The 10,337-nt window shown below is 40.4% G+C and overlaps 1 protein-coding gene across 3 annotated transcripts in view; it reads right to left on the bottom strand.

Moving 5' to 3' along the window:
* The window catches only part of TMBIM6 (transmembrane BAX inhibitor motif containing 6), a 20,699-nt gene that overhangs the window by 2,424 nt on the left and 7,938 nt on the right, over positions 1-10,337 (bottom strand). For all 3 annotated transcript variants that reach the window (XM_008582872.1, XM_008582867.1, XM_008582878.1), the window contains exons 2-9: positions 8,170-8,257; positions 7,635-7,743; positions 5,326-5,446; positions 3,250-3,298; positions 3,046-3,143; positions 2,760-2,839; positions 2,049-2,149; positions 1,331-1,406 (exon numbers count right to left, since the gene is read on the bottom strand). In XM_008582872.1, coding sequence (XP_008581094.1) covers positions 1,331-1,406; positions 2,049-2,149; positions 2,760-2,839; positions 3,046-3,143; positions 3,250-3,298; positions 5,326-5,446; positions 7,635-7,743; positions 8,170-8,225 — 690 coding nt within the window. In that variant the 5' untranslated portion in view covers positions 8,226-8,257. The remainder of the gene's footprint in view (positions 1-1,330; positions 1,407-2,048; positions 2,150-2,759; positions 2,840-3,045; positions 3,144-3,249; positions 3,299-5,325; positions 5,447-7,634; positions 7,744-8,169; positions 8,258-10,337) is intronic.

Below are 10,337 nucleotides of genomic sequence, written 5' to 3'. Positions count from 1 at the left end.
CCCCCCCCCCCCCCCCCCGGGGGGCGCGGGGGGCCGGCCCCTCTCATTCCTCTTTATTGTCCGGATTCCTTCCAGTCCCTAACCAAAGGCTCACTCAAAAATTTTAGTGTGGCGGGCCAGCCCGTGGCTCACTCGGGAGAGTGTGGTGCTGATAACACCAAGGCCACGGGTTCGGATCCCATATAGGGATGGCCGGTTAGCTCACTGGGTGAGCGTGGTGCTGACAACACCAAGTCAAGGGTTAAGATCCCCTTACCGGTCACCTTTTAAAAAAATAAAAAATAAAATAAATAAATAAAGAGGAATGAGAAATGCTCCCTTAGCTCATCAAGAACTGAATCTTAACCATCTTCCACTGGTGGTCCCCAAAGTTGCTGACAGCTTGATAAGAATAAAGGTTAAGCAGCTGTCCACTCCCCCACGCCAGGAGTTCCTAGGTGGCTGCTTGACCACTGTTGGCTACTTACAACCACCCCAGCTCAGATCCTAACCAGTGAAGGCTGCAGACTAACAGTCTGTCCTAAAAGAGCAAAACCAGAGGCCAAGACAACCAACTTTCTGTTAGGCCTAGGAAGTGCTCCACCCTGGAGTGTGAGCAAGAATCCTCCGCATAAAGAGATGTTCAGAAATAATCTAGCCCGGTGGAACTCTTCACTCAATCTTAGGTGGAAGTCCAACATATTAAAGGAATAAAAGTTGAGTTGCTTTGATTGAAACTGTGGCACCCTTTTGGTGTTCAGTCCAAGCATGGGGCATTTCAGACAGAGAACCAACAACCCCATCTACCTGCTCCTACTACCCCTGCACTGTATCTGATTCCACAGTAAGGTCTGAAAGAAAAACTCATGGTTTCACTTGTTCCCTTAATGATGCACTAGATTATGTTTGATACCCATTAACCCTATACAGAATGCTTCTTTGGAAAAAAATTAAGACTAGAAAATGGATAAAATTGGTCTACTTCTGAAATTTACAAAAGCTGGCTGCCAATATTATACAATGCCCTCCACAATATCTTCTTCAGAGTCATAGCTATTTTTACAGCCTTTAAATTATTGATATAAGAGGTTGTTTCTTACTGCCACTGAAGCTCTTTTCTCTTTGATACTAATCTCAGGAATTAGTTGTTTTTGTTTTTTAAAAAGGATTGTTTTTACTTATTCCTTTTTCTCCATCATCTAAAGACTTCTGGTTTACCTCTTACTCAGTGGCCTGCCTTAACAGTTATCCTGAACCTACACAGTGTGTAAGCAAGTTTTCAAATCTGAAGTATACACAGATGCTGAGCTCAGGAGCCACTCGCCCATCTTTGGCTTGCAGGCTGACTAACCTTCTCATTCATAGCCAGGATCATCATGAGTTTTCTGAAGAGAGTAATGAAATCTAAGAAGAGGTCAATGCAGTGCCTAAAATGGAAGGACCAGGTTACAAAATGCACTTCTCACTTTCCTTAATCCACAAACCTGCAAAGCTGCAGAACACAAACCTCATCCCCACCCTCTAAAGTCAGCTTCTCCAATACTCCATCACCAACTAAAGAAGTAAAACTCTGCTAAGATCCTCTTAAACTCATTCAACTTATTGAAGTCAGGTAACAGAGAGAAAAGAGACTGGGCTTTGGACTCTGCAAAGGCCCAAGTCTGAACCCTGAACTACAACTAATCAGCTGAGACTTTGAGATTACTACATTAAAAAAAATTATGTATATCATCTTCTCATTAAAGGTTTAAAAAATACAGAAGTATAAAGAATAAAAGGAGGACGACCCCTTTTAAATATACATAAATATATTTTTATTCTACTAAATATACATTCTACTAAATATACCCAATATTTATTTATATATAATATACATAAATATATTAGTCCAATTTTTAAAAATCTGATGTCTTTCAGGAATTGAAGGAGACAATGCTATCAGTGCATAGTTCTAAAACTATGGGTTTCCTACCATATAAATTCCCGAAGCTTGGCCACCTAAGTTCAGCAGTGCAATGTAATGGTATATCTCAACCTTCATACTCATTAAAGACCAGTTTCACACTCACCAGATATAATCCTTATCTCCATTTTCGGCCTTTTCAATAATAAGCTGAGTATCAAAAAGGACAAAGCCACACATGACCACCAGACCCACATACAGGTTTGCCTAACAAAAGAATGAAATAAAGTTACCATATAGTATACGTTGAGAGAAAGAAAAAAAAAAAAGCCAGATGTACCTTCTGACTCTTGCCCACTTGAAAGTGCATCAAATGCTAACCCTGTAAACATTAACATTCATGGGAAATGAAGTCTATAATGAAGATCTTACTACTTCCCTAGGCACAATTCTGCATTTGCTGTTTTTTGGGGGTTTTTTGGTGGCTGGCGGTAAGGGGATTCAAACTCTTCACCTTGGTGTTATAAAACTGCACTCTAACCCACTGAGACCAGCCAGCCCTGTATTCATTTTTTTACATCACTGAAAGAGCTTCAACCATTTTAATAAGGAGCAAGTGCTGGATTGGCCTTAGACAAATGATCTCTGAGCAAACCATCTTCTCCTTAGCTATGTCCAATGACATTCAGTTTGTCTTTTCACCTGTGGCAGAGGCTCCATCCTATGAGGGTTAGGTGGGAAGTCCAGGTGGGAGAGAAATGCCCAAAGAAGGGGAGGATTGTGGAAAATTCTTAGCCTATCTTGCTTTAGGGTTAAGCAAAAAAAAAAAAAAGAAGTGTGCGGCAAATGGCTGCTAGAAAGTTCTATGCAGTCTCACCTGGAAAAGCCAAATGGATCCAAAGAAAAGGTTCCCCAGGGAAGACAAGAGCATCAGGCTCATGGCTGACATCAAGACACCTATAAGACACAGCAAAAAAAGTTGTCTTGAGAGAAAGCAAAGCAAAGCAAAGCAATCCCATTAAGGCCATTCCTTATGTTCCCCAAAAATAAAGGCTTTTAATTCTAACCCAACAGTCACAAGGGAGTTGTGGGTAGGGAAGGAGTTCTAGTGAGAATTCCAGCTAGAGTGGAGCCCCACTCTCCATTTCCTAGTCCATACTTACCTCCCAGGAAGAGGTAGCTACGGCGCCTGGCATACAGTGCACTCAGGGTGAAACAGGTGAAGATCATTGCTGTGCCCATGAAGGCAGTGGGAAGGATGCTGTTAAAGAAAATGGTCATTTGATTGAGGGCCACAGGTATATGGCCTATATTTAGAAGGTGTATTCATAAAGGTAAAAAGACATAAGACACTACTAAATAGTTACCTAGGGTTGATGGCAATGCACAACTCCAGAGCAGGGCCCAAGCCAACTCCTAGAAAACAAAAAAACACAATATTACCATCAATTCTTTAAGAGTACTCTCATCCAAAAGCTAATCATTAATAACATAAGCATGTTCGTGCACCTAAAAAAACAAGCAAAACATGTGGACTAATTAAATTTCTCTCTCCTCCCTCCTTCTTAATCATTTTCAAGAGAATGTATACTTGACTGAGTTATTTATTTACAGATATAATTGCAAAGTTGTCCTCTTTGCTGAAAATCATGGATGACCTCAGGAGGAACAGAAATTAGAAAAAACTGAAGCAGGCATGTCAAACATTTTTGAGTTAGAGTGATATGATACTGTAATGTGGGTCATATCAGGGATGAGAACAGAAGAAAAGGGTAAAGACTAAAGCAGTGCCTTGTGGCCAGCAACCTCGTAGTCATGCAGGACTGATTCCCTTTGTAGCAAAGAAAGGCCAGACCGGTTCTGCAGGTGGACACCTGCCAATAGGGAGGCAACTTTTTCCAGCTCCAACATTTCTTATACTCTGGCTACTTTCCTATCTCTTTCTGATAATTCCACTCCTGATACCTTCAAACACCAGCTTTCCCTAATCCAAAAATCTTAATGCCTAAATCCCTTCCTTTCTAAAATTTCTTCAACACTATACAGATTGGACTGTCACTAAGAACAAATTGTATTAACTCAAATGTTGCTTTGCAAAGATTTTTATTATGCAGCTTGAATCCTGTTTCCTTTAATGACAATTCTAGAATACTTGTGCCTTTAATTCTTTTCTTGAGAATCAGCAAAGTATCCTGGACAATGGATTGCTCAATCCATGGCTTTAATTAACTATTTGCAAGGCTCAGAACAGATGCTCCTGTGACAGTTGCCGCTGTGGGTCCAACCAAGTCCGGTCCTCAAGCCAAGTTTAGTCCCATGTCTACCATTAACAATTTATGCTACATAAGCTCTTGAACCTCATTCATTCAAGCACACAATGCCTGTTTTTGGATACAAAAGTAGAAATCACAGTTGCTAGTCACAAAGAGCTTTCCCTATGGATAGGAAAGCAAGATGAACCTACATGAAATAAAAAAGCAGGGCTGGCCTGTAGCTCACTCGGGAGAGTGCGGTGCTGATAACACCAAGGCCATGGGTTCGGATCCCATATAGGGATGGCTGGTTAGCTCACTGAGTGAGCGTGGTGCTGACAACACCAGGTCAAGGGTTAAGATCCCCTTACTGGTCATCTTTAAAAAAAAAAAAAAAAAGAAATAAAAAAGCAGTACCAGGCAAAATACACTCAAATACAGTAGTACTCTCTCTCTTTTTTAAAAAAAAAAGATGACTGGTAAGCGGATCTTAACCCTTGACTTGGTGTTATCAGCACCACGATCTCCAAAGTGAGCTAACCAGCTATCTGTACATAGGGATCCGAACTCATGGCCTTGGTGTTATCAGCACCACACTCTCCCAAGTGAACTCCAGGCCGGCCCTAGTAGTACTCCTTTATCTGCGGGGAATATGTTCCAAGACCTCCAGTGGATGCCTGAAACTGCAGATAGTACTGAACCATATACTTGTATGCTATGTTCTTTCCTATACTATACACACATACCTATGATAAAGATTAATTTATAAATTAGGTACAGTAAGAGATTAACAATAATAATAATAAAAGAACAATTATAACAATATACCATAATAAAAGTTATGTGAATGTGGTCTTTTTCTCTCAGAATATCTTACTGTACTGTACCACAGGTAACTGAAACCACAGAAACTGAAACTGCAGATCAGTGGGGACTACTGTAGAAAACTGGATAGTACAGTGCTAGAAGAAACCTGAAGGGAGAAATCACAACAGAGTGAGAAACTTCAGAGAAGACTCTACAAAGTGAAGTCTTCTGAAGGAACTGTACAACTGGACAGACAAGAATGTATGCCAGTTGAGATAAATCAGAACAAATAGAAATCTCAACCTTTATATTTGAGATACTAAATATATAGTACCCCTCCACCTCTCAAAATTAGACCTGTAAGGAAAGCATACCTTAACATACCTGTAAGGAAAGCAAATCCAGCAAGAAGTACCAGTCTTTTCTGCTCAGTTTCATGGCTATGAGGTGTTGCCATTAGCCAAATCATCAACCCCAGAGAGCCCAAGGCCGAGAGCAGGCCAGCCTGTCAAAGCCAGAGTCAATAATTAAATATGTGAGAGTTTCAAATTTATTTTGCAGGAGACCTTACTGGGTTCAAATACTGATCTGAAGTTCCTAATATTTGCTTCTGACCTAGAGGAGGGGAAAAGGTAGTGTTTTCTGAGAGGTGGGGCTGAGGAGATAAACCAGAAGCCTTGAAGGACAGAGTTAGAACCACAGTGGATGCTAGAGGCACTTCTGGCTTGGGCTGTCCATCAACTACCGTACAACTACCCAAGTCAAACCATGAATGAGTCTTGCCGAAGAACAGAAAATATGAACCAAGGTGACAAGTGCTTGAAGCACATTCCATCTTAGAACAAGTAGAAATAACCCCCTTTTGATCATACACACAAAAAATCCAAGACACAAATATAGACATACAGAGAGAAAAGACTGGGGGGTAAAAAAGACTGATAAGTACCAAAATATTATCAGTAGTTATTTCTAGGTGATGGGATAATGGAGTTTTTTTAATACTCCTTATCACTAGTCTGTTTTCCAAATGTTCTAGAGTGTACACACATTAGTTTTGTAATAAGAAAAAAAAAAATTTTTTTTTAAAGCAAGTGGGAAAAGCTACGGGCGTTAGAAAAGGAGGGAAATCACCAAGGATGGATAATATAGACACTGAAGTTCCTTCTTCCTTTAAAGGTAAAGTCAATTCTCATTATTCACAGTAGTTATGTTATAAAGTCACAGTGGACGCTGAATTAGTGAATACCGAGTCATTGTTCCTGGGCAGAAATACAGGGTTAGGCTCCTGCAAGCCTTTGGTCACACTTTCTGTTTCTTTTTAAGGACAGATTATTTGACATATATTGTTGATTCGTTAATATTGAACACGCACAGCCAATGGCACTAGAACTCATGCCTGTATGAAAGCTATCGAATACACATATTTTCTCTATAAGGCATATCACAGTCTTCTTGCACTTAGGAATACTAGACAGCACTTCAGCACTATGCTGTTTACATTTCAAACAGAAAAGCACCAACAAAAAGCACAAAAATGAAAAAAACATGGCACTAAATAGACCATGAAAAGGACACCTGTTTATAGTATGAAAATTGAAACAAGAAGGCACAGCATCATCTTATTCTACCTCAGCTGGGGAGATGTTATGAAAGCAACTCAAATTTGTCACCACTCTGCATGTCTGTGGAGTGCCACAAGTATTGACTTTGGGGTTATAAATGTTAGTGAGTAGGTGAATTCACAAATACAGAACCTGTGAATAATGAGGATTGACTGTATTTTACTACATTCCTTTAAAAAAGTACACTCTAAAAGGGAGGAGCCCTGTACTGGCCAGTTGCCAAAAATAAATAAGTAAATAAAAATAAAATAAAAGGTACGAGGCTTGGTTAGTGAGAGCTTCAAACTTTTTAGTTGTTCCTCAAGCTTCTACCCTTGTTGGCCAAGCCCAAACTCTCCCTCAACACAGGATAATGAGTTGTTTAAGGCTTTCACCCAAACATGTAGATAACAGTGTATCAGAGAAGAAAATGGGTCAAATCCTTAAAGGTCTCAATCCTGCCTCTCCTGATAATTAATCATACAATCCGCATTTTTTTTTTTTTCCCTTTTTGTCTTTTTTCGTGTCCGGCAACGGATCGCAACCCTCAGTGTTGCACCCGTACCGGACCGGGACCGGCAACGGGATCGCAACCCTCGGTGTTGCTCCCGCACCTCGCTCAGCCAGTGAGCGGGACCCGGTCTGTACGTGGGATCTGAACCCTCGGCGGGAGCGCCACCGCACTCCCAAGCGGCGCACTGTAGCAGTGCACCACCGGGCCGGCCCATACAATCCGTATTTTGTGTCCAAGTAGTCCACAGTCATTTAGGCAAAAAAGAGGACGAATGGAGGAAAAGATAAAAAGGCTACTGTGCAGAAGAATCCTAATATGCACATCAGGCCCTCTACTCAGTGGGCAGGGGTCTTGTACGTCTCCAGCACATCGTTTAGTGCCATGGTTAAGACATTGTTTCAGTATCTAGAAGGGGAACCATTGTCATAAAATTTAAATGTCCTGATTTAATGGCTGGCTGAGTTCAGATCCTAAACTACTGAGATTAAGGAGAAGCACAGGCTTGGACCACCCTGCTCAACTGGTTTCTTCCTAATACAGTTTGTGCTATAACAACCAGGAGAGAAAATTATTCTTACCTGAAGGAAATGAGTGACCACATGGACATAGGCCCCCGCAGCTGCCACAAACATACAGAGGGCAAAACTTGCATAGACCTTCTTCAGGTGCTGCTGTGTTGAGGGGGTTCTAGGAAAGAATGTTAATAACAGCCATCACTCTCACACCAACCTCATCTCCAAGCTAACAATCATTTCTCTCCCTTTCCCTTCCCAGAGAATATGTGAAAGTTATATTACAAATAGTTTGAGATACTCTGGGGAAAGCATATTATGATAAAAAGGAATGTTTTGAAAATAGGCTACAGAATTTCAAATGCTGGGGAAAAGCCAAAAGCCCAAGATTATGAACAATCAGTACCCAAACTACAATAAATGACTTTCCAGTGATTGCACAGCCCTCAGAATCTGGGTATTTTTATCAGGTACTCTGGATTCCAGCCAAGTTAATCTGTTTGTTTATACACAGAAAAGTTAATAAACTAGGAAAAGGGAAAAGAAACCAGATATGAAAGGAAATGCAGTAAGAAATTGCAATCAAGGTCAAAACACTTACATATGGGAAAATTTTAAGAGCGCATCGAAGTTGATCTTCCTATCAAATATGTTCATGGTTCCAGAGTCTGTGTGACACAGCCTCCGCTCTGTAGAATCAAGAATAAAAATACTAAGACATATAAAATAACACAACTTTCTTATTTAAAAAAAAGCAACAAATGTTTGGAAAAAAATAAAAAGTTATCTAAAATCTCACTGCCCTAAATAACACTAACATTTTTCATTTTTATATGTCCTTCTAGAATACACTTGCAATCATAGTCAACCATTTGAAAAATGACAGTGGCTCTCCCGTAGCTCACTCGGGAGAGTGCGGTGCTGTTAACACCAAGGCCATGGGTTCAGATCCCATATAAGGATGGTCAGTTCACTCACTGGGTGAGCGTGGTGCTAACACCACCAAGTCAAGGGTTAAGATCCCCTTACCAGTCATCTTTAAAAAAAAAAAAAAAAGAAAAAAGAAAGAGGACAGAGGAAATGAACCCATCTTCTTCTCCCACCAATTATTTTGTTATTATCATTTGATTTCTTTAAGTAAGTTAGTTGGACAGTTTGTGAGAAATTTTAAATTAGCGGTCTAGTTAAAGGCACCCAGCCACTGGCACATAAAGCAATTTTATGTCATTGTTGCACTGTGCCAAAGAATTCCTTCACTAAAGCCACCTTAAGGAGGAGGAGGGAGAGAGACTCTCTAACTATAAAGCTGGGTCTGGCACTAGGACTTGCATTTTAGACATACACACGCAGAAATTTTCCATCTATTACATTTCAGAACTGAACTGCAAAGGATTCACATTTTTAAAAGCAGGAAAGTTCCTACCTCCATGAAAAAGGAATTTATGCAGAAAGGATGACTTCTTGCATTTTTGATATAGTTCCAGAACCTTCCTACAGAAAGGTTGGAAGAGTACAAAGAACTCCTGTACACTCTTCACCCAGATTTCCTAAATGTTAATATTTCACATTTATTTTACCTTCTCTCTCTCTTTAGCAATATAGAGATACTTAAAAATATTTTTTCTTAACCCTGTAATGCCCACAGTGCCCCTAAATACTTCAGTGTGTATGATGAAAATCAGAAAATTAACACTGATGCAATACTATTTCTGATCTACAGACCTTATTCAGATTTGCCAACTGTCCCAAATATGTTAGACAGGGCATTTTTTAACTAAACTATACACAGGTTACATTACATCAATACCATAAAGTCAGGCTCTTAAGTTTTGCTCTCTCTCCTATCTCACATGCAATCCTAAATAAACCAGTTCAATCTATAGAACTAAAGATCTAAACAAGAGCTTGCAACTTCCTAAATATAAATCTTCCAAACTCTTTGTTTTTGGCAGCTGGCAGGTATGAGGATCTGACCCTTGATCTTGGTGTATCAACACCACGCTCTAACCAACTGAGCTAACCTGCCAGCCCAAATTCTTACTAGACCTATAAGGCCCATCCATTTCAAATCTACCAAAAAATGGAGGGATGTGGGGATTCAAACACAAAAGATAAGTTGTTTGAAGACAGGCTAACTACTCATGTCCATTCTAATCGGCACCCAGCCCAATGCTCATCACCATTAATCTACACAATAGAAGTTATGATCCCTAAATCAATTTCCTGAGGAATCCTGGACCGGTGGAAAGACACCACGTTTAAGAGTTCATAAGCATCACTACTATTTGCTGCCTGAGGCTCTCTCCCACAAATGAAATAATCAAAATGGCTGGCTGGCTGTCTTTGATTTCCCCTTTCCTTCTTTTCTTACCAACATCCCTACTCACCTCACCTCTTAGTTCTGTTCTTAAAGATGGCTACAGTGAGAAGCTGCAGAACCTACTAAAGCTGATGCTCTCTAAGTCATGGGGCTCTGGGTCCTCTTGATCTAGATGGTGCAATTATTGCAGGCTGTTGCAAGGCCAACCACAGCCTTCCATAACCATGATGAATATGTCCTCTAGAGAGCACACTTACAGGACAGCAGAATCCAGCACCTGGAAAGTGTCTTTGTTTAAGTCTTCCATTAACACCACTAATGACATCCCTAGACAGAACTTGCAACCATACTGAAGCAACCTTCAGAGCCAAGTTTCTCAGTATTCACAATAGCAACTAAAGTGCCTCTTGCTTCAAATTTCAAGATTTAAGACGGGGGGGGGGGGGGGG

The sequence above is a fragment of the Galeopterus variegatus genome, unplaced genomic scaffold (genome assembly GCF_000696425.1).
Source record: "Galeopterus variegatus unplaced genomic scaffold, G_variegatus-3.0.2 Scaffold95, whole genome shotgun sequence".
NCBI classification, from domain to species: Eukaryota; Metazoa; Chordata; class Mammalia; order Dermoptera; family Cynocephalidae; genus Galeopterus; species Galeopterus variegatus.
Note: the sequence above shows the minus strand (reverse complement) of the source record. Positions and strands in the feature narration are given on the sequence as shown.